At 44.3% G+C, this 26835-nt stretch overlaps 3 protein-coding genes across 4 annotated transcripts in view; 1 reads left to right on the forward strand and 2 right to left on the reverse strand.

Moving 5' to 3' along the window:
* Positions 1 to 26835, reverse strand: part of LOC118113339 (B-cell receptor CD22) — a 1629935-nt gene that overhangs the window by 1285023 nt on the left and 318077 nt on the right. The window lies entirely within an intron of this gene.
* On the forward strand, positions 1772 to 4474 carry LOC118113381 (free fatty acid receptor 2). Of its 2 annotated transcripts, none has more exons than XM_035163067.2 (2): positions 1772 to 1830; positions 2387 to 4474. In XM_035163067.2, the coding sequence occupies exon 2, from the start codon at positions 2655 to 2657 to the stop codon at positions 3663 to 3665; it is 1011 nt and encodes a 336-aa protein (XP_035018958.1). In that variant the 5' UTR covers positions 1772 to 1830; positions 2387 to 2654; the 3' UTR covers positions 3666 to 4474. The 2 variants fall into 2 exon arrangements, with proteins under 2 accessions (XP_035018958.1, XP_035018960.1); XM_035163069.2 differs by having other exon boundaries at positions 1789 to 1830; positions 2384 to 4474.
* iglon5 (IgLON family member 5) overlaps positions 16131 to 26835 on the reverse strand; it is a 96801-nt gene continuing 86096 nt past the window's right edge. Inside the window, exons 5-8 of the mRNA XM_035163070.2 lie at positions 22699 to 22830; positions 22325 to 22442; positions 21174 to 21325; positions 16131 to 19182 (exon numbers count right to left, since the gene is read on the reverse strand). Of these exons, the coding sequence (XP_035018961.2) occupies positions 19079 to 19182; positions 21174 to 21325; positions 22325 to 22442; positions 22699 to 22830 (506 nt within the window). The 3' untranslated portion in view covers positions 16131 to 19078. The remainder of the gene's footprint in view (positions 19183 to 21173; positions 21326 to 22324; positions 22443 to 22698; positions 22831 to 26835) is intronic.

A 26835-nucleotide genomic window follows, 5' to 3' on the forward strand; every position in this document is an offset into this window, starting at 1 on the left:
GGCACATTTATTTTTATGATTACTACTATAATACATATACACTCTATGTTCAGGAAAAAACACCCACCCCTACAATAGATTTGTATTAAGAACTGGATCAGACCCCTCCCACCTCAGTTAAATATGATTTGCTCCTCTGGTTCACGAGTCATTTTGGAGATTCCAGATCCTCCTTTGTGTGGTGAACTTATCTAGTTTCACTTTCGTCTGGGTTTGTTCTTGGGGAAACTTCAGTGTTGCAAAAAAATCCTGGTTACGGCCGATAATCGTCGTAGTTAAGAGCAGATTGAATAGATAAGAAAAGACTAATGAGGAGAATAATACGTTTCTGTGTCTGAAATATGTTTAGAAGAAGAAAAAAAGTATTTGAGATTTCTTGCAACAAGGGTCAGTCGTCAGTGGCTGATTGCTAAAACGGGTTATCCTGCAGTGATGAAATATCACCGAGTGTTGCGTTAAAGTTTGTGCTTGAAACTACGTCTTAGAATTTCCATGATGCCTTACTGGAAAAAAATACACAAAAAAACCCCACCAGCCCGCGCAGCGGAAAACTCAAACTTGCATAATACAATGTGATTGTGAGACACTGATGTGTAGAATACTAATGTGACGATTTCAGACAGGAGGACGGGGCCTGAAACCCAAACGTTTCCCTTTGGGCGACTTGTCCGGGCTGCGGATCAATAGCAGGGGCAAGAAGTGACAGATGTAGTAAAAGGGGACGAATATCTAATAAAGAGTTGGGTCACACAGCGACAAAATACCCAAAACTCACCCATGGGAGTCAAGTGTTTAAGGACGAAGCTCAAGTGAAAAGTGCTGCGGCGTGATTTACATACATTAAGCAACATCAAAAGGACTCTTTGTACACCTCCGAGTCATTATTACTTCAAAAGCTCCTTTCTCTTGCTCGGCGAAATGAACCGTGACTACCTGCGCTTCACGCTTTGCCTCCGCGAGAGAGACTCGACCCTGCCGCTGTGATGTTAGCTGGTAAATATACAGAACGGGCCCCTGACCTCTCACATCTCCGAGGGTTTTTTTTTCAGCTGCAGAAAAACCGAGTCGACTCACAATAAGCGGCCTCATCAGTCTTCTGTGGAATAAACCACCAGTCAGGCATGTTTTGTTTCTTTGTTTTTATGACCGTGTGCGTTGTGTGGCTAACCAAACAACCAGCCTCTGTTTGGACAGTGCAGCCGCCACCGCGTGTCGTGAAGGGCGGGAACACTCCTGTCCAACCCCTCTCTCTCGTCATGAAGAGGGTCCATGGAGAAGCGTGGACGACTAAATGTGACTTAATAACCCACCATCACACAGGCCCCCTCAGACCAGTCTGGACCACTCACATTGAAAAAAAAAGAAAAAAAGGGCCCAGTTGTTACCACGGAAACCATGTTTGGCGAGCGTGGGTGATAAATGGCAGCGATATCTCCCTCCTAATAATTTCTATTATCTGCGCTGGATTGTTTAGATTATCATGCAAGTAGGGGGATGTGCCAGGTGACAGCCGGCAGGGGAGGACGGCTGCTCGACAGAGGAGATCGAACACACGGGCAATCATCACCGGTGGGTGTGCCAAGACACACAGCCGAGGGACGAGGGGGGGGACCTTGACTTGTTGAGTCCAAGGAGTGGGAGAGAACATGTGCAACCTCACAAGCCGCCAGCGCTGACAAGGAGGAAGTCAAGTTGCCTAAATTTGGTGGCAGTTCTCTGCTTTCATCACTTTCCGCTGTAGTAAAAATAAGTTCCCCCTTCGCCGTGGGACTATAAGAGCTGACCTTTGCTCAAACGTGTTCACTTTTCAGTGATCTTCGCACAAGTGGGGTAAGAAACCAGCTTTTTTTTCTCCTTGAGCTTAAATTCTCTATTTGTTTTAAATGATTTCTATTTTCTCGAGCTTTAAATTTCCTTTTATGACGCGTTGCAGGAATTAGATGTAGCCAAAGCTCGGAGACGCTCGCCGCCCTTGTGTAGTTAAGTCATTATGTTTATGAGGGTCATCATTTTCACAACATGTCCAGTATTTGTGCACAGTGATACAGTGGAGGCTGGGAGCTGGTGATAAAAAAAGCATCACTGTTGTGTATTTACAACGCAGAGGAAGCAATCAGACGGTTTATATACAAAACCATGTGCAGGACCAAAACACCGGCTCCTCATTAAGAGATGATTCAGCTCCACAGTAAACTCTGAAGTAGGGACAGAAATTAAAAAGGGGGCATAAAAAAATAGAATAGAGTTTATCTCTGGCTTCTTCCTGTGGTTTTTAACGTGTAAAAATTATAGCCGTGCACTCTTAAGCCGAGTGTCAGATGGACAATGGGCCGAAGTGGTGAGCGGTGCTGTGTGGTAATCTCTTTCCATTCTCTCTTATCAGCAGAGCTCAAAGCCCTCGAGGAAACGATGAGCGTTGGTTTATCGGCCGGGACAGGAAAGCCACGCTGTCTCCACGGGTTTGTTCCAGGCAGCTGACCCAATAAGACGCCTCCGTCCCCTGCGGTTCTGACCGCCTGACAGATCTAACCTCCCCGTGCTGCTGTGTGTGTTCAACCACCCCCACTCCCATACAGAGTCAAGGACATAATGCGACACATCTTGATCCCTGATTGACTGAGTGACGGATTGAGTGAATTACACCGGGCGCCACCATGCAGGAGTGCCACACCGGCCTGTGTCTGTCCGTCTACATCATCACCTTCGTGCTGGGCTTCCCCGCCAACATCCTCGCCTTCTACACTTTCTGCCAGAAAGTGAGGCAGAAGCCCACGCCGATTGACATCCTCCTCCTCAACCTGACCATCTCTGACCTCCTCTTCCTCCTCTTCCTGCCCTTTAAGATGCAGGAGGTCATGAACAAGATGGTCTGGGACATGCCCTACATCCTCTGCCCGCTGTCCGGCTTCGTCTTCTACATGACCATCTACAACAGCACCTCCTTCCTCACGGCAGTCAGCGTGGATCGCTACCTCGGCGTGGCTTTCCCCATCCACTACTCCGTGAAGCGGCGACCTATGTATGCTGTGGCCGCCAGCATCTTCTTCTGGATTTTCTCCTTTGTCCACCTGAGCATTGTGTTCATTGTGCCCTTTATCGGCCACGTAGACTCTCCGAACAGCACCAAGGGCAATAATGCCTCGGTGACCGGTGACAAGAAGGAGGTGTGTTATCAGAATTTCACCGAGGCTCAGCTGAATGTCCTCCTGCCTGTGCGTCTCGAACTCTGTGTGGTACTTTTCTGCATCCCTTTACTAATTTGCAGTTTCTGCTACATCAACTTCATCAGGATTCTGTCCAAGCTGCAGCACATTGACCGGCGCCGGCGCCTCCGGGCCATTGGCATGGCTTTAGGAACACTGCTGGTGTTCGCTTTGTGTTTTGGCCCCTACAACGTCTCGCACATCGTGGGTTATATAACATGGAAAAGTCCCGACTGGAGAGACAAGGCCCTGCTCTGCAGCACCTTTAACGCCTGTCTCGATCCTCTTATCTTCTACTTCTCCTCCTCTGCTGTGAGAGGAACTGTGAGCAGTGTGATACAAGGGGTTAAAAATCGCCTTCCCAGGTGCACGTCCTGTCACGTTCACTGGGGCTCGTGGGGGCGAAACAACAAGACTGCGAGAGATAAGGAACACAAACAAGAGGAGATCAATGCTATCTGACTGAAAGGGAGCTATGGACAGCTGCTTTGACTAATTTGTTTTTACATCCCTGGAAGCAGGAAATTAATGTCGTGTTTATGTTTTTACATGTGAGAAGATTGCACATCGTGCCGCACACAGCGCGGCGCGTCGCTGTTTGACTCTGTGATGAACTTCCTGCTCAGAAACGAGACAGGAGAGGAACTCTTCTGTCTGCAGGAGCAATTGGCAACAGTTTTTTGTGCAGCGTAACGTGCAAAAGATGCAGAGACGGGGCTACTTTGAACTGTCACATTCAAATGAACAATATTTATTACACAACAGCAGGATTTCACAAGATCTCCAGTAATGCAGTGAGGCGTTGTGGCGCTCCGCGGTGGAGGCGCCAACAAAAAGGATGTCTAAGCAACAGCTTTGGATGTCATCTCTAGGCAATGAGAGATAAAGCTCACAAACAGGAAGTGTCATATGTTTGTAAAAAGATGCTCATGAGGTGTTCTGTTTAAAAGAAATAGGGCTTATAGAGTAGTTGCAGCTCCATGTATGCGGCTTTTGGATAATATATTTGTGTATTTTGTATTTTGTCTTATACAATTAAGGATGTTCTTGTTTCAACAACGTGACATTTACATTATGTTTTCGATCATTTTAATGACAAACATGGCCGTATTTAAAACCCATGCTGTGCTTAGATAGCATATATGTATGAATATATGTATCAATGCATGTTATTTGTCTGGAAGCTTTATGACAAGGATTGTAATTATATAAGACAAAATGTAGATGCACTATTTTCATACGCAAATCATAAAAACACATATTTTACATAATTTGTGACTCATTCTTGTCGGAAAAGAACTGTGTGAGTGTGAGTGTGAGTGTGTGTGTTTCCATACATGCACGAGCGTACTTGAAGGAATAAGACAAACCACACATACAAATCCTGTCGTCCTATATTTGCGTCATTTATGACTAATATTTGTATGTGCACTAGTAGATGAGGGGTTTTCTGTGTGCGTGCATGAAAGAGCAGAGATAAGGACAAACTTGTTTTGTAGGAGTAAGCGATGAATGTGTGCGTTGTATGTAAATCTTCTGCCATGTTGCCGCCAATGTGCCATATACTGTCTGATGACATTTATAAGAGCAGCGTAGAATAAAAAAATAAGGATTAAGTCATAAGCAACAGCAAAATTATTGAGCAGAATCTTTTTTGGGGTTCTTCACCTCACTAATCTGTCCGTGCTGCAGAGGCACCATCTTGCTCCGGTCATTATCACTTGCAGTGTCTGTTGCTCTCGGCACTGCAGGCACGGTTAAATTTAACACCAACTTCCTTCCGACACGTGAATCAAGATCTCACACCACACACTGCCGACCCAAACAATGCTATCACGCAAGCAAGCGCTGGCGTCGGCCGTAATCCTGTTTCGGGAGGATTATAGGCCCCGCGAGGAGGGTGAGCTGATCACTGTATCCGCCTGACAGGTGGATCATGCATGAAGTATTCATTTTGACACACAGACCCGGAGATGCGCGGGGCTAGCAGCGGCTGACACAATGAGCAAATCCGAAAACACGCCAGTCAGCACGTCACAGTGGTAAAGGGTGACAGAGATAAATAGCTTGAATGGGAAGAAAGGAGTCGGCGATGCATCGGTGTTTAGAGGATATGCTGCGTGTGGAAGCAAAATAGAATACGCAGCATGGGGCCCTGAAACTGGGGGAAGACTTTTTCAAACATCAAACACGAGAGCGACGCAGCTTCATGCAGCAGAATGAGCCGATAGTTCAGAATGAATTTCCCCGTGATGATGACTCTGGACTATAATTTGCTGTTTGTCAAAGGTTGGTCCCCTGAGACGAGCGTGCAGAGCATCCGGCTTGCCCTTTTATTTATTTATTTTTTTCAGACCTATTTCATTCTGTGGTTCCTGGAAGAAAATAATTGGTTGTTGCGTCAGTGTTGACTCTTTCCTGACAATGTGTCATAGGTGACATGGATAAGGCTCAAGAACAAATGAGCCCCATGTGAACGTGTACACACACACACACACACACACACACACACACACACACACACACACACACACACACACACACACACACACACACACACACACACACACACACGAGTGCGTGCATATGTGTGTGTGTGTGTGGTCCAGGTCCTAGAGGTATTTACATAGCCACATTAATAAGACCTGTCTTCCTTATGGGGATAATAATCAAGCCCCAATAATGTAAATAATTGCGCTTTGACGTGAAAACATAATTTTAGGTTGGGTTTGGTTTAAGATTAGGTTTAGGTTAAGATGAATGTTGTATATTCAAGCAGTAACTGTGGTTAAGATTAGTCTCCAGGAAATAAATCAATGTAATGCCCTTTGAAGTCATGGAGACTCGACTGTGTGCGCGTGCGTGTGTGTGTGTGTGTGTGTGTGTGTGTGTGTGTGTGTGTGTGTGTGCCAAAGGTAGATTGGAATATTGTGCTCACATGACGGATATCTTTTTCCTTTCACACAGAAACGTTTGACTGCTGCGAGGAGCGAGATCACATTAATTAACAATGTTTTTTATTTATTTTTGTCAAACTTCCCGTCAGATTATTACTCACTCACCTTCCAGTAAAGACACAAACAACCACAGCCGAGAGGAAACACACCTTAGGAATATTCCAATTTACCATCAGCTCATTTGAAGAGGCGCCTGGAAAGAGGAAGGAAAAGAGAGAAACACTGATTAGCTCGGACTTATCACGTTATTGAGCAGGACGGAATGAAATCAGGAAGGTTGAGCTGGCTTCGCTTGATGGACGCACACCTCCTCACTGGGAGGAGAGGTGTTTAAACATTGATTGGAAAAATCATTAATTTGCTGGAGTATTGCCGGCACTGTGTTGCCTTGGGATGATCGATGTCTGACCCACATTAACAGTCAAGCAGGGCGAACACTGAGCAGCGTGCAGCTCGTGGCATGTGAGGCCGTGTCGTGTCAGAGCAGGCGGTGTTATTTATTTACTATTTATTACATCGTTGGAAATGTAGAGGGAGGTTGTTCGGGGGGGAAAATCCAGTTCTTTTTTATTCATCACGTGAGGTGACTGAGAATTGGAGACTTGGATGGAGATGAAATTATCCTGGTTTAATTGTCAGTGCACGAGTTGAGCAACTGAAATAGATATTACCAGGTTTTTCCTGATTGGATTTCCAACAAGCAAGTCTGTAGATTTAATGCATAAGCTGCTCAATTAAAGCATCAATATATATTTCAGAGTCGCATTATTTAGACATGTAAATGTCTTAATCCCGGTATAATGTTAAGGTTAAACGGTGGCAACGTACATTAAACTATTTCACGTTAGGGATTTTAAATTCTGGAGGGAACGTCCGACATATGACGTAGTGGACATGATGTTGGCGTGAGTCATAATCTGACTTTGCAACATCATAATCTAATTTAATTCATTTTAATTCAGTCTCACCACTCTGACAGCACACTGCTGCCAACTCATCAAAACAATTAGATCAACTTTTCAAGGTGGTTATAGTGTCGTTATTATATTTACAGCTTGTTGCTTCTGTTCCACGGCGGCGAAAAACATATTATTTTGGGAAAAAGTGAACTTCCAAGAAATATTCCAGCAAACTAACAGAAAACCGAGAGCACAGAAATATGATGATGAGCTCGACAGTTTAAATCAGGTTATTTTCAGATTCTGGGTCAGTGTTCAATCAATTCAACAACTAAGAGCAGTGTTCGTGTTATTTTATTTTTGCGAAATTGCAATGACATGCTCTATATTTGCTTCAGCAGTGACTCATACCTGATGACAATCATCTTCTCCATTGCAAACAGAGAAGCTGTGTCGTTACCATAACAATCTGTCAACCTGAAATGACAGAAGAAGAAATATGATCTCTGAGAAAGAGGAAGAGAAGAAACAAACTCTGTGGTTGTTCATCCACTGGAAACACTGCGGCCGACACGGTGGCACCGAGTTCACCGACCAGTCTGAGGACAGCTGGGCTCCGTCGGCCAGGTGTCTGCACAGGTTACCGTGAGGGATGGCGGCAGGAAGTGTGCAGTTGGTGACTGACAGGTGACCGATATCGGCCGCTGTGGTCTGGTAGGTCTGGGCGAGGGTGAAGCAAGCTGGTGTGGAATCCCCCGGGTGAGGCAGAGGTGAACCCATTGACCTGTCTGTGGTTCCTGGGAGTAAATTCTGTGGGCAGGAGGTGGTGGTGGTGGAGGAGGAGGAGTGATTGTGATCAGATGAGATCTACATTGTGAAACCAGGTCATGGCTGCAGAAAATCATCATATAGAGCGAGAAGGGAAACTAGGGCAGAAATATGAAAATAGGTTGAGGTGGTATTAGTCATGATGTTGACCATCAAAACAAAGTAGAATAAACATATGGCGGGGAAAGAAAAACAAGACATAAGCAAAGATGCACAAATTGGAGTGAATACGTGTGCTGCAAAAAAAAATATACATCAGTAGAACAAACAGAAAACCCTGTTTAACCTCAGTGTAATTCTGCTGTTATTGGTCCTACACCTGAATGAGGAAAAAGCAGCAACTAGAGACCCTTCCCCATAATAACACACATGGTTGTAATGGTACGTGAATGGGAGTAAACCCAGAAATCTCCCCCCTGAGATACAGGAGAACCCTTGTTGACGGCCTAAGCCTCAGATGGATGTGTAAGGACGTCGGTAAATCTGTCCTCCACCAAATTTATACTTTCACTTCTTCTACTGATCTGATTTTCAATTGCAAATTTAAATATGAATTGATAAAAAACATACAATTTATATAAAACAATATATACAGTATATTGAAAGTGTTAAAGAAGAATTTAAGAAAAAAAAGAGGAAAGAAACATCATTTGCTGTTTGGTGAAAGGCTCCATCTCAGCCAAAGAAAATCTAAGGGAAGCTACTCTTCCGCATGGAGGATTTCCACATAATAATTGAGCATTCCCTCTCTGCCTTGTTTTCTGGTGAGTTTCAATTCCCTGGGCAAGATCGATACAAGGCAGCGCGCACGGTGCCGGGGTGATTATTTCTAAATTTGTCATGAAACTGCTCAGGCAAGAAGATGAACTCTGAGGGTATTTCACATGACTGGAATTTTTATGGACTGAGCCCGGCCCTATGGTGGTGGACGTGGTTCCTAATGGTGCTTGTGCAGAGATGACGCACGAAACATACAAATGAGACATAATCACCAGCACGGAGACGTTCTTCCTGCAGGACGTTCACCTCACAGCAATACCACCCAGAATCCTCCAGGGCCACCTCGGCCATCCCCCAGGGAGGAGGCTTGATTCTACTGCACGACGCTGTGTCTGGATGAGTTTTGGATGAGCTGCTTTTCTGGCTTCATTTTGAATCACTGGACCCTGCACTTGAGGGATTGGTCTTTGAAATGCCAGGAGAGACTGTCACACGGAGAGAGAGGGAGGATACTGTCTGACCCTCCGTCCCTCCTGGGTCGCTCACTGTCAGCGACGAAGACGGAGTCGTTCATGCAACATGTCGTGCAGGGAACTTTAAAAACGTGCAGCACAAATACGATAAATGTGTTTGCATACGTGAGACAGCTGCAGGGAGAGAAGCCAGACAGAAGACGATCAAACAGAAAAAATAACAAACAGATGGAAAAACCTGGGCGTCAATTTAGTGTAATTTCACAAAACACCAAACACTGAATGTGATAAACTACTACTGCTTTTTTCTCAAAACTTTTTTTTCCCCCCCGACCAAGACTAATGCAGACACACTCGAGTATAAAAGATTTCAATACAAATGGGTGTTTGATTGCAGCGACTTGTTGTCTGGCTTAAGTGTGATGAAGGAATTATTAAGTGGGATGATGGAATCTCTGCAGAGGAGACAAGCAAAACAGTCGCTCGCAGCTGGAGAGGAGACGAGAACCAAACGGAAGACAACACAGAACGATTTTTCAAAACGTGTGTCTGTCTACCTTTGACTTTAATTCATCTCTAATTCCATTGTTTTCATCGTCCTAATCACTTACTGCCAGGACAGAGAACATTGATCACTGTCACAGGCAGGACAGTTAAAGGAGATGAATGATAATTACATGTATGAAGAGTATTTTATTCCAAAATTTAATCAGGTCAATCTGCACCAAATTTAACAACCATTTAAATATCAGTCCCCAAATACAGGCCTTGTTTTTTTTTTTTACAAAATCGCTGGATTATTTTTTGAGAAATCAAAACTTTGAATAACAGCCTATCTGACAATGTTTGAGTAAGTAAAACTAATTCCTGGATTCGTCCCCTGATCCGGATCCACACCAAACTTAAACTGGTTCTTTCCTGACAAACATCCTTCCACCAAGTTTCAAAGGTTGGTAATCCCTCCTGTAGTTTTTACATAATCCTGCTGACAATCAAACAAACATGTGGGAGGTTATAATCTTGCAAAAAAGTAAAAATGTATAAACAGATGGAATGAGTGAAATTGAAAAAGGTTAAATAACAGATCCAATTGATCTGAAGGGGAAATCAATGGAAATACTGGAAAGCCACTAGACCAAACCTCCACCAAAGCCCAACAGTCCCCTTATTGAACCATATTTAGGTTCACTAGATAAAGATTTGTACGTGGATCTTCTCAAAATTGCACAAAAACAAGTTTCATGATTATCCTTTGAGTAGTTTTTGCATAATCCTTTTAAAACCCAGCGCAGATGAAAACATAACCTCCCTGTTGGAGGTAATAAGCTTAACAGATATCGTTAAACATTAATAACTGAACTTGGGGCAGCAGTTCACACGGAGACATGTTCTACCCTGACCGCCCCGATGCCAATAAAAGAGGCAAACACAGGTGAGGCAGTTGTGCGGTTGCTGCTGCAGCTGTTTTCCACTCCGAGCTCGAGCGCTCGAAGTAATTTTCGCTTTTAGTTTGAAACTGACCGTGTTTTTCAAATCTGATGGTGTCAGCTTGTTTTCCCCGTTGCACTGTGTGGTTGGAGATTGTGGTTGATTAATAGTTCACGCTTCAACAGAAGCCTGAGTCTCTGAGAGCGTTGGGGTGGAGAGAACTACACATGTCAGTGTCTCAGCAAACAGCAGAAATGACACGACTACACCGAGTGAAACCACAGCGCGACAACGAGCTACTGCCGCCATTAGTGGAGTTCTACTCTATTCCTGTGCAATGGAGATGAATCTAAGAAATCTGTGGGATTTTGGTATTTCAATTTTAAGTAATTACCTATACTGGAGGAATATTTATGCGAAAAAGCCTTCGGTCAGAGAAGGTTTGTATTTACAGCTGCTTATAAACTACCACTAAAAAACATAAATAAACCTTGATGCGAGATAAAAGAAATAAACTTTCATTATTTAAATCTTCATATTTCCGTTGGGTTACAAGTCATGACTCGTTATTTCTTCCTCTTCATCGGCTTCGCTGCATCGTGTTGATATATTCCAAAAACCCTTGTTTGTTCCTAGTGCGATAGCTGCACATATGAATTAGTGAGTGGCCTAATGAGGAACAGTATAATGAATTCAGATCTGTGTTCTCTGGGGGAACACTTGTGATGTGAGGTGTAATCATCATCATCAAAGGGAGAAACACAAGTTTAACTAGTTAGAAAATGCGAGAGAGAAATCTGCTTAGATCTTGTCACTCTAAACTGAAAACTACAGCAAATCCACCCAGTGAAAACCCTACAATAATAAACCATTATAATAGTATGTCGGTATAATATTATATAATTCTATAAAAATAAACCTGATATATATTTTGGAAGACAGAGCATTTTGAGAGAGAGACAGATGTGACCTGTTGTGACCTGATAACATATTTTTGCAACCGAGAGCTTTTTCCAAATAAGAGTGAAAGCTCAGAAAATGACACATCAGGTGAAGTGTGCGAGACTCATGCACTTATCAAATAACACATTAAAAGCACTTGCATGGACTGATGCAAAGTCAAGTGTCACCTGAAGTGTCTGTACAGAGTTTGTAATTTTAAATATCACCCCACTCATTCCACATTCCCTTTTTTGTTTGAGCCGAAAATATAATACAAAGGTTATGTGTGTTATTTCACACATTGGAATACTCTTTTAAACTTTTATAAATGCATTTTCACAAATGCATTCACTTTTTATTATTATATTGCTTCTAAACAGGCATTTGTTTGTTTCATTGCTTTATTTTACCCATTGTCTTGCATGGACTTGTTTAAATTTGTACTTACACTGCATGTACAATTTCTGTCACTATTGGAAAAGTGCTATTTCAATTATTATTATTATTAGTTAAATGAATATATTATATCAATATAAATAAAGGGAAGACTGGTAACATGTTGCTGTCATAATAAATGATTATGCTGCATTAGCCCTTAAATGCTCTTATAAATTTCTTTCATAATTAATGACTAAATATGTGCAACTGTGTTGAATTGGAAGATGAGGAAACACATGTTTGTCAATGGAGAATGTGCTCCTGTGTACAAGGTCACTAGTTTCTCATTATAATTAAACTAATAAAACAGTTTTTTAATCAAAGTGCAAACTGACAAACCAGTTAAGAATGTTCAATTTTCATAATAATTCTGTTATGACCCACTAATAATATTTATGTGATTGTTGGTAATTAGTTATGATTGGATATTACTATTTTATACTCTTTCTGACAGTGTCTCTTCAAACCAAACATTTGGACATTTTAATAATAAAAGAAACAGAGACAAACTTTTAGACGAAACAAAGCAGCGGCTCTTCCCCCAGCAGGAAGCAGCGAGCGCAAACAGCCCGCCTGCCCTCGGCCTCGCTCTAACCACAGGGGCCGACACGAAGCGCGCTCCCGGCAACAAACCACAAACAGTGAGCTCTGTTAAAAACAAAACCCATTTTTTTTATTTTTTGTCTCCCCTCCATTCGATATCATTTTAAACTCCCCTTGATGGATTTTGAAAAAATAAATAAAAGTCAAAGAAGACAAGTTCAGCGAATAAACAAATCAAAAGAGAAAGTACAATCATCGCTTCACAACGCCGAGCATCCGTCAGAGCAGAAGACAAATGGGTCGTTCCTTTCCTTGTTTTTGTCTGGTGATGTTACATTGATGGGAAGTTGACAACTGTAACAAAAGGCCTGTAAGTGTGTGCAGTGAAAACAGACGTGCCCTGTGTGGATCAGAGAATACTACACACACATGCACACTAATGTTAAATACTCATGATCCTTGCGGAGCCCATTACACACATATATGCACGAGTACACACACACACACACATACACACACAGCATTTATATTAGCAACGGCAGAGTGGGCAAACCTGGGGTACCAAGGAGGTCAGGGGAGGTCAGAAATCTTTCAGGTTTTCATTGCACAAAAAGAAACAGAGGAGAGGAAGATTGAAGGAAACTAAATATATGTGTGTGTGTGTGTGTGTGTGTGTGTGTGTGTGTGTGTGTGTGTGTGTCAGAGATGGAGAGAGATGGGTTTCACATCAACAACACTAACCGAGCCCCAGCTATTCACAGTGGCTTCTCTTCTGGTAAAATTCGCTATTAGTTTCCAAAAGGTTTCCCAGTCACTGCATCGAGGGCTCCTGCAGTCTGTTCACTGATATCTCTCTCCTGAGGCGCACTGCACATGACCAGCCCCCACACACATCATACATCCTGTCAGACATACATCCCCCTCCGTCTCCCGAGCACCTTTCACAGGAATAAGACACTTGAAGCTCGTATGGGTGACTCCCCACCATCGCATAACTGCGATATAAATCAGCACAAAAACACCGGTTTGTACTGTCACACAAAATGAATCCAAGTTCTCTCTGTCAGCTCCCCCCACGCCACAACCAATATTTACCCCCTCGCTTGATTGACAAGGAAAATGCCAGGCGTGGGCTGGTGATTCATAGAGGCCAAGTAATGAGACTCTTTCTATGTTGGTGATGCGAGGTGGGCGACTTAATGACTAGGGGAGACGTGGTGGGTGAGATGCGTCCATTGTTTAGCGCGGCCGGCGAGAGCGTCGCCGTTTGCTCGACTGCTCGGAGTGCGGCACGCTGTTAATTAGCCAGATGCTTCTGTTCTTAGAGAGGTTGACAAGACGAGGACGAGGGCAGAGCCGGCGGATCTGTGGCCCAACATCTCTGCTGCAGGTTTTAAATATGTACAGTACATCTAAACAACTGCAATGCAGGAATCTATATAACTATTTTTAGCTAATTACTAACGGAAAACACAATCTATCTATCTATCTATCTATCTATCTATCTATCTATCTATCTATCTATCTATCTATCTATCTACTGCCGCTAATGAATCCTGATGTAGTTGAGCGTCTTCCAGCTGTCAGGTGACTCCTTCATTAACCAATCCGACTTGGTGTCAAACACCTGAGTTGCACGTGTGTTGGCGGCGGCGGCGGCGTCCCTCGTCACAGTCCTCTCCAGCGCGCCGTACACTAATGCACTCATTAGCCGCGCTAATGGAAAAGCGCTGGGCCTTAATAGACTTGCAGCATTGACTTTGCCCATGAGAACCGAATGAGCCTGTAGGTAGTTGGTAAACAATGGATGATTAGGATAATATATGGGAATTAGGCATGCTCTGCTGTAAAGGACATGAGCAGGGGATTTGGAGCGGCGATAATCATTCATATGTGACAGTAATTCTGTGCATCCTGACACTGACGCTGCAATGTCGGCAATTTCTCCTATTATCAAATTACTACCTCTTACACGTTAGTTATGGTCACGTCTTATCTTTTGTGCGTTTTATGTCCAGACATCTGGACACATCGTATCAAACAGCTGTCGACGCGGACAACTGCAAAAGTGATCAGGTCACATTGCTAATGAAATCGAGTGCGCCACAACAGCAGCCATTAGAGTGTAAGCGCCCGGGGAACATATCGGTTAACTCTGCGCTATGTAGCACAACAAACAACAAACAACAGCCGCCTGGTTTGACTATAAAAAAAAGGGAAAAACAAATGATTAATTCTTCACTCGCCCGGATCTGAACCGCGGCTCTGAACACATAGTTTACTGAGCTGACATTACAGCTTCACCAAATAGTTTCAGAGAAGGGCTTAAAAATCGATGTGCAATTAGCGGTGTCTTGTATCAGGCATGATGAATTATGCTCTCTGTTCTAAGGCCGGTCTATAGACACTTGATCAGCTCGGCTTCTGGGGACCTGGCTGAGGCGGGGCGGGGAGAAATTGCTCTATTCCAGAGCCATTCAGTCGAACGTATTGATTAACCATTGCGGCCTGTTTTGAAGGTGTGTCTGGGATCGGCGCTGTGTGCTGGAAGGGTTTTCGTGGACCAGGTCCGCTGCCACGTATATAAAACAAAGACGGTGGTACATTCAAACCATCTCTCCCGTGGTTACACTTACTTTGCTATTCTACAGTCTGGCCTTCGAAGCACCATAATTACTATTTCACTATTTCACTGCAGCCGCTCAGGGATGATGTGCGGTATCTGTCCTTGAAGAGCGTCATTACCTGACTCTTCTCAGCAAAAGGCACAGTGATCCAAAAACCGTCAAATGCAAGTATTTTTTCAAATCCCTGCTCCTGACGTGCATGTCGTATGTAAACACAATAAAAAAAAAGCAAAAAAGTAGAATTTATTTACAACTATATAAATCCACCTCTTTTTGTAGCTACCATGTGTGTAAACCCTGTATTTATATCTTACTGTACGAGAAAAAAAACACAGCTCTCAGGGTGAAGTACAACGCAACGTACTGTAAACTGGCAAACAACAGTTTCCTGTAAACAGATCATCATAACCTTCAGCTGCAGGAGCCAATCAACACGTTCTCATCAGGGTGCGCCGCGTGTAATTAGGGGCCGAGCGAGCGTCTTGTTTATACGACTGTAAACTCATCCAACCCCAGTTGGGCTGTTATTTATACACTTGAAGTAGGCCAGACTGTGTTTGTGATCAAGGCTATGTTAATGCTATTCATATTACATAGTGCAACCAGAAATAGTGTGTGGTGCTCTTTCCCCGGCGACTCCTGGGAAAGACCACAGCGCTCAAGTTTTGGAAAAATAGCAATACGAGCGCCTGTCTGTCTTCTGCTCCTAAATGAAGAGTTCTCTGTCTGGTCGGTGTCATCCCATCTCCCTCCGGCTCTCGGCTTTCTGGATTTGCACTGTCGGGGTATCCTCCCTCAGGGCCCCCCCCCCCGGTCGGAGCGGTTGCGTCCTCATCCTCCCACAAACTGAGCACCCAGGGGATCTGCTTCCCCGCACGCCCCCCCCAACACCCTCTCTCTCACCCCTTTTCACACATGACATCATGACATGGCGTCTCATCATTGAAACATGTTCTTTTACTGCTTGTTTGTACAAATCCCCACATTCTGTGTATCACTACATATTGCCTGATCCCCCATCCCTCCACCCTGGACCCATAAAACCTAAACACAACATACAATGTTTGCTTATTGTTTTTGTTTTTTTTTCAAAATCCACCCATACACAAACACTGACGTGCTTTTTTTCAAACCCACATTGAGAAACTTGACAGTATGTTATGTTTTTTTTGTCATTTTTTCTTTTTTCTTCTGGTTTTTTTTTTTCGTGTTCTTTTTCTTCATCAAGGACATTTTATGTACATACAGATGTTATATGCCACTTACATGGACGAGTGTATGAGTGAGAAAAAAAAGAAACAGCGTGAAAGACGGAGATGATTTGACACAGAAAAAAAATAAGCACCGACCAAACAACCTGCTATTGTGCTTGAAATGGAATCCATCGTTATTTCTGGAGCAACAGCGTCCGAGCACAAACAGTGCGTGGTCAGTTACACGCGCGACCCGACTACATCGACTTTTTCAGCACAAACAAATGAAGGACCATTGAAACAGAGCGTCACAATCATTTCAGAGTACTGCACACAGTAAAAGTACAACAGACTTATTTCATATACCTTGTTAATGGCAAATTTTTTCAGATATTACACCACAGCTTTAACCATATCTGACAGCTCTTGCACAGTAGAGTTAGGGGTTATTGCTGGTTTCAAACAAAACAAACAAAAACACATTCAGACAACCGATTCGATAATTCCACTTTCAGGTCGCAACAGTCAGGGTTCGGGTAAACTCATCTCTCCGTGCAGACTCGTTATGGCAAATTTGCATATAGTCGCTGCGTGTGAGTGGAACATTGTTTCAGCGGAGAAATGAGGGGCTTACCTCCCACTGTTTGTGCTGCACCGGGGGGGGAGGGGGGGGCAAGTGGCTGGATAATTGTGCCATGGGGGGTTTTGTAGTGCCCATGCGTGTAACAGGTGCACACTGGAGGGAGAACCGGTGCACCAAGGCGAGGTTGTCCTTGAAGAGGATTCCTGTCAGTGGCAGGATTGAGCTTGATTTATGGGGGCCATCACGGGCTGGCAGGAGGGGGCAGGTGGAGCCCGGGCTCCTTCACTTAGCCAGCCACAGGTAATGGCTAATTACATCTTTATCTCCCTGTGGTCGGGAGAACAAGAACGGACTCACTGCCACGACCAGGGACTGACATGGATCCAAATCATTTATCTAGCTGGTCGCAGAGAAGACACACGATGACAGGTTGACAAATATGCTGTAAATGTGTGAGATGCAGTTTTTCAGCATGACAAAAACAAAAGGTCCAATACACACACTGTTACAAATTATAAATTACATCATCATCATCATTCACCGCTTCTGGACTTTGGATGAAATTATCCCTCAGACTGGTTCAAATGTGACTTTAAAAAGCTTGTCATGGCAAAATAGAGCACATCACTTTGAAAACTTTACATGTTTAGTTTTTTTTTTTTCATTTCATTGTTGTCGTTCAATGTGTGTGACTTCTCAGAGTAAAGTACAAAAGTTATTTTTCCCACGCACGGCTCAATACCATCGGAATTTGTTCATTTTTTTTTTTTCTCACATGGAATTACTATTCATAGTTGTTCAAATACTTATTAACATCATCATCATCGGTAGTATTATTAACACCAAAAAAGTAAAAGCAGGTAACCTTGCAGAGTAAAACAGACACAGTGCAGGGACAGGAGGGAGGGAGTGTCGGGGGTGGGGGTGGGGTCGGGGGTTGGACTCACAACAGGAACATCTCTAACCGGTACATGCTATCAACAAGCGACACAGAGGATGGAGCCGCGGCCTCGAAACAGAAGATATCGTTGTCGCTGGACAGTCTCTCGCTGCTTCAGGAGGCCGGGGGCAGAGTCGAGGCCGACGGGGTGGAGGGGGTGGTGGGGTGTCATTCGGCACCAGGCAACTTGAAGTCACCGGCCAGGCCTCTGTACTGCATATATTTACACAGGGGAGGGAGGGGAGGGGGTGACACGGAGCAGAGAACACTATAGCGATGCGAGGGGGCGACTAGACAGAGCACGTTGAACAGGGGGCGGGGGGGGCTTAAAAAAGGTTTGGGTCGTGAGGGGGTCGACATGCGGAACCTTGGTATAAACCCCCCCGAATTACATAAAGGGTTATTTAAGACTGACGCCGTCACAACCCACCCTTCTTTTCAGTTTTTAAACATTTTGACATCATTCATAGCAGCATCACTGCTACACAGTTAAAACCAAAAAGCCATACACATGAGTGAGTGTGTGTGTGTGTGTGTGTGTGTGTGTGAGATCAAACGGTGACACTTCACATGGCCACCAATTAGACTTTTTTTTCACATGACCGCCAGCACCACATCATCATTTTGCACAAATATCCACCATATTATTGTGATTTTATGTATAATTTCCATAAGGCAAACATTGTAGGTCAGTCATTAGTCTATGTGGTATATTATATAAATGATCGTCCAGTTGTTAGATTATCTATTTTCTCATTGATCACCGACACAAATAATCATTAATATACACTCTCTGTCCACATCGGCCCAGTGGTAATAATGAGGGCAAAGCAAGGTGAGGCGGGAAGTACCGAGTCAGACAAATCTGCAAGGCATTCTGGGAGAGAGAGAGAGAGAGAGAGAGAGAGAGAGAGAGAGAGGGCTGTGTGTGTGTGTGTGTGTGTGTGTGTGTGTGTGTGTGTGTGTGTGTGTGTGTGTGTGTGTGTGTGTGTGTGTGTGTGTGTGTGTGTGAGAGAGAGAGAGAGAGAGATAATGACAATGAGTTGACCTCAAAATGGAATTGAGGGTGCCGGGGTTCTGGGCGGGTGAGGCGGTCGTGTGTTTGATGCGATGACTCGATGGCTCCTGGAATAATGCATATTCTTTTTGTTCACAGTGATGGGTTCGTAATTAAAGAATTTAATTTCCTTCTTCCTTCCGTTGAGGGAGGGAGGGAGGGAGGGAGGGAGAGAGGCGTGGAGGGACGGCGGGCGGTCGGGGGCTTTCGGGGGCTTTTAGGGACGATTCCACACGGCGCTCCGTCTTTACACCTTCAGCAGAAGTGCGGCAAAGAGAGAAACCCAGACGCACACGCCGGCGCTCATTCCTGCGTGTAAGGCCGTCCCTCGCCCCTCTAGGGCCCCCGGTCCTGGAAGGAGACAGCGGGAACAAAGTGAGAGAAGAGGGAGGGGCGGGGGGGAAGAGGGAGAGAAATATGTTGAGTCAAAAGCAAACAGGAAGCCACCAGCACTGCCAGGTGTGAGGTGTAAATTTTAAACCTAATCCAATTAATTCATCAAATTAATGATGATAATTTGCAGTAATTACTATAAGCAGGTTGGCCTGTAGCCAGTCATGATATAACATTTCTTACTATTACAACTACATTACCCATTTATCAACAGCTATGAAGTCATCCCTCTAATGGGGGGTTGTCTCAGGCAATGACACAAGTTAAATATGCAGGATTTCTGCAGGGTCTGAAAACATCTGTAATGGTCTGAATTTTAGGCCTTAAAAGGTCTTAAATAAGCTAAAATTGTACGTAAATGGTCCGTTTTTATGTCGCACTTTTCTAGTCTTGACTCAACATAACAACTACACAACAGTTCACACACACATTCATACAGTGCATCTCTGTGCAGCACTTTCTCTGTCACACTTCACCATCTGCACAGCTGTAAGGGGGTTCAGCATCTTGCCCAAGGTGTCGTGGAATGAGGGAGACTAGGATTGAACCACTCGACCCTCTGGTTAGTGGACGACCCACTCTCCCACCTGAGCCACAGCCGCCCCGTTCTTAAACACTTTTAGGTCGGTCTTAAATATCTTAACTCTCATTTAACGCAACTTGTGTCTCATGTCTCCATGTGTTGTAATCCTTTCTCAACTAATCCAGATAATAGCACGTTGTAATAACACTACAAACAAGACCAACATGGAACTGATAACCGAGTCTACAAACACAGCGGTCAGAATATATCTCAGTACACGTGGTTCGGCTGTGAGTAGGACTATGGATACCTACTGTCTCTGTCTGTATTTGCAAGATAACGTGGCTACTAGAGCTTATCTTCAATTATGGGGAAAATGTAATTCACTCTGAGACTCCCATGTTCCTTCATATCTGTCGTATTTGACATAGGTCTTAAATTTCATTCAATATGGTTTTACAAAGGTCTTAAAAAGTCTTAAATGTGACTCCAACCTGCAGAAGGCCTGTATATGGTTCGTCTTGAATTACAAAGCAAGTAGTGATAACCTGACAACGAGGTACAAACGCAGGGAGACAGTCAGGAAAGGCCATAACAGTGAGGGCCATCATATGAATAGAAAAGCGACAAAAGTGTCTGATTATGGTCCTATTTATATTTTGTGTGTGTGTGTGTGTGTGTGTGTGTGTATGTCCAGAACAGAAAGGAGGTTTGTTGTGTTTCCATCGATGGCAGGAGTAGATTAGAGAGGAAAGGGGAGGCAGAAGGACAGATGATGGAGAGATAGCCTGACAGAAGTGGCAGCTCTGGTGGAAAAAGAGAGCGGGAAGATGTATGGGTCTGATGGCGGAGTGAGTCATTGAGGAGGGACTGGCTGAGATAATGGGTAAAGGAATGAAAGAAGAAAGGGGATAGATGAAGGACTCAGCGTTTGGAAATGGAAGGGTAGGAAATCGCTCATTGGCGACGGTTAATGTGAATTTGGGCTTGGAGAGAAATGACAACTTCCCAGGACGGAGCAGAGAGAGAGAGTGTGTGCAGGAACATGTAGGAACGAGAGATGAAGGGTGAGCGAATGAAAGATAGAGAGAGAGAGAGAGAGAGAGGGAGGGAGGTGGTAATGTAGGCAAGCGCATCTTTAATGGGGCGGAGAGAAGCGAAAATGGGGAGAAGGAGGGAGGAGAGGGCTGAGGAAATGCTGTGTGCAGAGCTAAAATGAGATGGGACCAAAGATGGAAAAACGGTGTGTCACTGCACATGTATTCCACCGTGGTAGAGTGTCACGTCTGTTCAAACCCGTGCACGTTGATTGATAACCCCACGAGATACAAATTTAAGCGCAGTCGTGTATTTATTGCGAGAGCTCGGCTTTTGCGTGCGCTCGTACGTGTGCAAGCCCGCACAGCGGTTCTGTGTGATGACTTACGAAACAGCAGCATGCTGGCGTTGGAGGCGCCCAGACGGTTTGAGGCGAAGCAGGTGTAGTTGCCAAAGTGTTTCTCTGTCACGTTGGTGAAAAGCAGCAGCGAGCGCGTCTTCTCGTTTTTGATCCTCAGGGTGTTGTCACTCTCCACCGGCCTGGGTGGTGGTGGTGGTGGCGTAGGAAGGAAGGAAGTGGGAAGAAAAAAAAAAAGAGATTAAAATGGCTGTCGGACAGAAAAAGAGATAAGATAACACAACACAACATTGCACCCGGTGACTCAGCCCTCGTGAGATGCTGTTTTTTTTTCTCCCTGCGTCTCCGTGCGACGCAGTCCCCCCACACACACACATCGGCTGTGTCTCACCTTGTACTAATAGTGAAATCTAACAGTCCATAAATAAGAGAGACCTCCTGCTGGAGCCCATTATACTCTATTAACAGCTCTCTCTGGCTGGCACAGGCTTGTCTAAGTGCTTCTGCCTCTTGCTTTTTCTGATGCTAAATCAACCTGACTCTTCTCCTTTTCCCCCGAACCTCTTACAAACTTGGAAGGACGGCTTGCATGTGGGTAATAGAGATAAAAGATGTTTCCAAAATGCTAATATTTTCCCAGAGATGACAAATACAAACTAGATTATCTATGACCCTATCTAATGTCAGAGGTGAGGCCAATGGACGGTGGCCAAGACCACATCGACTGTGTGCCAGAAGAAGCTGAAAAACGTATTGTCTGATAAATTATTTGGTTTTTTCAGTTCTTTAGTTTTATAATGCAACACTATTGCCACCTTTACATCTCTGGCATCCACACTTCTCCTACGCTGCTGGGCCTTTACTTTGAAAACTGCTGTGAACGTTTGTACCAAATTTGAAGAAATTCCGTCAAGGTGTTCTTGGGGTGTTGCGTTAACGAGACCAAAAACTGTTTTTCTAGGGTCAAAGTGTCCTTAACCTTTGACCTGTGAACACCCAAATTCTACTCACTTCTTCTTAGAATCCAAATGAACATTTGCACCAAATCTGAAGATATTCCCTCAAGGTGTTCTTGAGATATCGTGTTCACAAAAACAGAACAAATGGAGGGACTAACCACTGGCTTACTGCGGATGTGGCCACAGAATCACATTAGCACCGGACTTGTTGCTGGTTCTCACCTGTGGTCGTCTCTGTACCACTCGAAGGAGGCTGGTGGGACCGCCATGGCTTCACAGCGTAAGATGGCTGTCTTACCAGAATGAGCTGGCATGTTCTTCATCGTGATCCGTGAAGAGTTCAGTAAAGGACAGGACAAGAGAGCGAGCAAACAGAGGAGGGGAGTGAGCAATTAGTAAAAAACCTGCCCTCACTGGTGAGTCCAGTCGGGTCAGCCCATAAGGTTGGAAAACCCCCCGGAGAGAACAGAATTAAGATGTATGAATTCATACATACTAATGCATCTACTGTATTTCCATATACCATGAATATGTCATTGTGCTATAACCTGGCTGTGAGTTGAATTATCACCTCGGGGCTGTGGGGAGATACTTACAGTTGACCGTGACCTTGACCTTGCGCTGATCAGGTGGAGCCACTCCATTGTTGGTGATGCATTCGTAGTCCTCAGCCTGCTGCCTCTTGATCTCTGTGATGTCTAGAAACTCCCCCTCGCTCACCAACCCATCTAGTGACGTAGGACAAGAGGTCAAAGGTGACAACACAGTACATCAAAAAGGAAGGTGAGTGACATTTGAGGTTAAGCATGTGAGATTCTGAGGTTTAAGAGCCTGGAGGAGGCACAGATGCTTACATCAAATCATATATGCATACTCAAATATAGGGGCGTTGCAACAGGGTAGGCAAAGCAGACCATGAGCGGAGAGGGGGCCCCCAAATGGCTGATTATATTAGTCCACAGCAACACCAATATTGTCAGAACGCCCTTAAATTCTACGATCAACCGACTATATCTAACAAACACCTAGGACCAACTGCAACATGAAAGCTTTTAGAGGTTTGGTTGAAGATGAGAGTGTGTAATTGTGTTTGAGCCTGGGATGGTGATGCAGGGCCCCCAGGTTCCTTATGCCCGGGCCTCCTAAAGAACCTACAAACACTCCTGTTTAAATGTTACCATGGAAACAAATGTCCAATACCAACACATAAAGCCAGGTAATAATGAAAAATGATAAATTCATGAAATTCATCGATTGCAATGCAAGATTACATAAAGTACCCAAATGAATGTTTAATGCAATGAACTGTGGTCCACCTAATCCATTAGGTAAGAAAAAATTGATTTCAATTTGCTGCTTTGATTAACTTGGCCGACAGAAAACTACAACAACAACATGAAATTATATATAAATATATAAATGTACCAGCTCTACTAGAATGTATCAAGTAAAAAATATCACATTTTGATCATATTTGTCTCATGTTACGAACTAAAGGCTCCAGGATGGTTTGTTCGGAGCAGTAACGGGTCAGTTGGTGAATTTTTGTATCGAGTAGAAATGATTTGGCAGCAGCGACGAAAAACCATTCATACGGAGTCTGGGGAAATTCGAAGCTTTGCCCCCATGGAGTGGACACACCAGGGGGCCACGGCTTGTTCACTACATTTTGTAGTGAGAGGAATATTTGGCTGTTATTTGATGTTGACAAACTCCCCCCGGTTCCACCAAAACCAAATTAGTCACTTTCTTTTTTTTTTCCTCGTCCCTCAGGCAACAAACACAGAATCTTGTGGGAGAGTTGAATGGTCCGGCTACAAGTTATTGCTCCTTCATGTGAGGGGGAATGGATGTCGGTGGCGTTATTGGATCGACAGTGGCAGAAAGAGAGAAAGAGCACAAACGGAAGAAGAATGAGCGAGCGTTCACCCCTCCCCCTCCTGCAAGCCAGCTGTCTCACAGCCTCCAAAACCATTAGGTATTTTTTTCTGGCCTTTACCCCATTAAAGAAGTCAGACTGTGGAACACGACATAATATATAATCTCACCACTAACAAGGAAATCCAGCTCTTAAATTGCTGCTCACTTTTCCCTCTCAAAGCCCCAAAAACAAACACACACACACACACACACACACTGCTGTCAATCAGTGGACCTTTACTTCCCCTCACAAACACACAAACGGCTCCAAAGCGCACTTGTGAGCAACACTGACGCAAAAACACACGCACACGCACACACAAAAAAAAAAACGCCACGATTATTCCTGTCAGAGATTAGCGCGGCGGTTCTAATTGAAGATTATACTGGAGGATTATTAGTGCGGCTACTGAGCTGGAGACGATTATTTGCAGCTGCTGCGGTGGAGGCTGAGCAGCGAGCGAACAACCGCGGTGATGGCTGCCGGTGCCACCCGAGTGAGTCCGGGTGGTGGGCCCCTGTGGGTGATGGGGGGGTGGGGCGGATGGGTGCAATGTTATTCACTCATTCCATTAGTGTAATAAACACAGCTCTCCTGTGACATCTCTGTCAGGAGGGGGAGAAACGAGCGGAGATACAATCAGACAACAAGTGCTGGAGAAATTACACACAAGGCTGCTACAGCTGACTTCCACGAGGTAAAAAGGACAAAGAGAATAAAAAATGAGAGCAATCGAGCGCTGGAGCGAGCGTCACAGACACAGAGCGGTAATTTGCGAGAGATACGGAGCAAGAGACTGAAAGAGATACACAGATGTAACGATAAGAGTGAAAACGCCGTCATAAAGGGTGAAACGGTGAGAGTTCGGTGTGGGATGTGATTCGCTCTGTCCTGGACTCTATACGTGGTGCGATGTGTCAGTGTCAGAAGGCAGCAGCCTCCCTCTCCCGTCCCCCGAGATCTGTGGACCTGCATCGCACACTTGTCTCCACTTTGGTGGGAGATGGTATCTGACTGGAGCCGGCCCCTGGCTCCCCTACAATGGTCTGTAAAATACAGCTCCATCAACCACTTATGGCTTTTGAAGGAGCCTGACTCCTGACCACCAGAGATAGTTGAATTGCACCTGAGAATAGAGAGAGCAGGCGGGGGGGGGAGGGGGATGGGATTTGGCGCTGCAGTGAAACCGGGCTCCGTTTTCCTGGCAGCACTTTGCGCCGGACTAGATCATCAGGACACTTGATTTCTTGGCTCCTCTTATCCGCTTCCATTACAAAATCTACCGTCGGGGGCCGAGAGGTGTGATGTCGGGTTAAAACAGAGAAGGATGGACAGGCTGTAGACGGACTATAAAACCTGTCATTTGGAAGAGTAAGGGGCCAGAATGTGTTTGAGTTGAGACGGCTCCTAACGGGAGATTGTTGTTTGTACCATCTTGTTCAAATCAATCATTCTTTTTGTACCATTTGTCTTCCTCCTCATCATGATGTACGTCCACGTCCTGTGCAAAGCGTGTTGATAACGTGCAGTGGCAGCAGAGTAGAACTTTTGAAAATGTACATTTAGTTACAAAAAGTTAAGAAATAGTTTGTTCATGTTTCTATGTTTAAAAATTGTTTGGATCCGTGTGTTTGTTTTGCAAAATGTGAGGAGAAAACATGTTGGATTTGATGATTTATTACGGTTTATTGAATTAAATAACCTTTTATCTTCGGTTGTACAGCACTATTGTGATATGAGGCGTTCAAAGGTTTTAAAGAGGAAAAGATCAATTGATCCTATCGTCTCATATAGACTCAAACTCCAAAGAAACATCACTGAGTCAAACGAAGCATGTGACACTTTATTGTCTTGAACATGTGAACTAGTTTATTTTGACTCAGCGCCACCCACACTGTCCTGTTGTGGTAAATTCTGACTAATGTCCAATAACTCAAGGTTGAACATTTTCTTCCAACGAATACAGTATGTGATAAACAGGAATTTACTCATCATTTTCTGTGAATCAAGATTTCCAGCCTTAAAAATGAACTCAAGCTCCTAAACATGCTTGATAAGGCTTGACATGTGTTTATTACTGTCTCTGTTGACTCTGTTGATTCCTTCAGACTTTCCCTCGTGTCATCGCCTGATTTCCCAAACCACCTGCTCCTGATTCCCACAACCAGCCGCACCTGAGTCTCATCAGCTTCACTCAGTATAAACAGGCTGAGTTCAGGTCGAGCATCCCAGTGAGACATGAGAGTGAGACAGCACAGAACAAGAAGCCTGAAACTGAAGCAGATCAATTAGAAAATCAAGGGCCTAAGCATGAGTCCATCATGTGTTCACTTCACCAAAGAAGTTCTGCTTCCAGCTGCTTTTGTTCGTTAGTTAGTTTGCAGGATTACTCAAAAGATGACTAAACTGTTTACCATGAAACTTGCTGGAAGGATGTGGGAGTCAGGGATGAACACATTGTTCTTCGTTGATTTCTCAGAAAGTTAATCTTCATGAAAATATTCTGACGTGTCTATGAGTGTGCAATTAGGTGCAGGTCCATATAAAAATCTGGATCTAGTGGATTTAAGTGTTTCCAAGGGGTGTAGGATCTTTTTTTTTTTATGATCCTGTATGGTAACTACTGAGGGCAGTACTACTTTCCTTCTGTGACCTGCTTGCTAACTGCTTAGTTGCCAGGAATCACAACCAAGTAAACCACAGTTTAAATGCATCCTCTGCACCACAACAACTCATTTATTTCTCAAATCTGAGCAAAACTCAACACACCTCAAACGGTTATTGTCACATCACGGTTTTATTTATCGCTTTT

Source organism: Hippoglossus stenolepis, chromosome 8 (genome assembly GCF_022539355.2).
Source record: "Hippoglossus stenolepis isolate QCI-W04-F060 chromosome 8, HSTE1.2, whole genome shotgun sequence".
Taxonomy (NCBI): Eukaryota; Metazoa; Chordata; class Actinopteri; order Pleuronectiformes; family Pleuronectidae; genus Hippoglossus; species Hippoglossus stenolepis.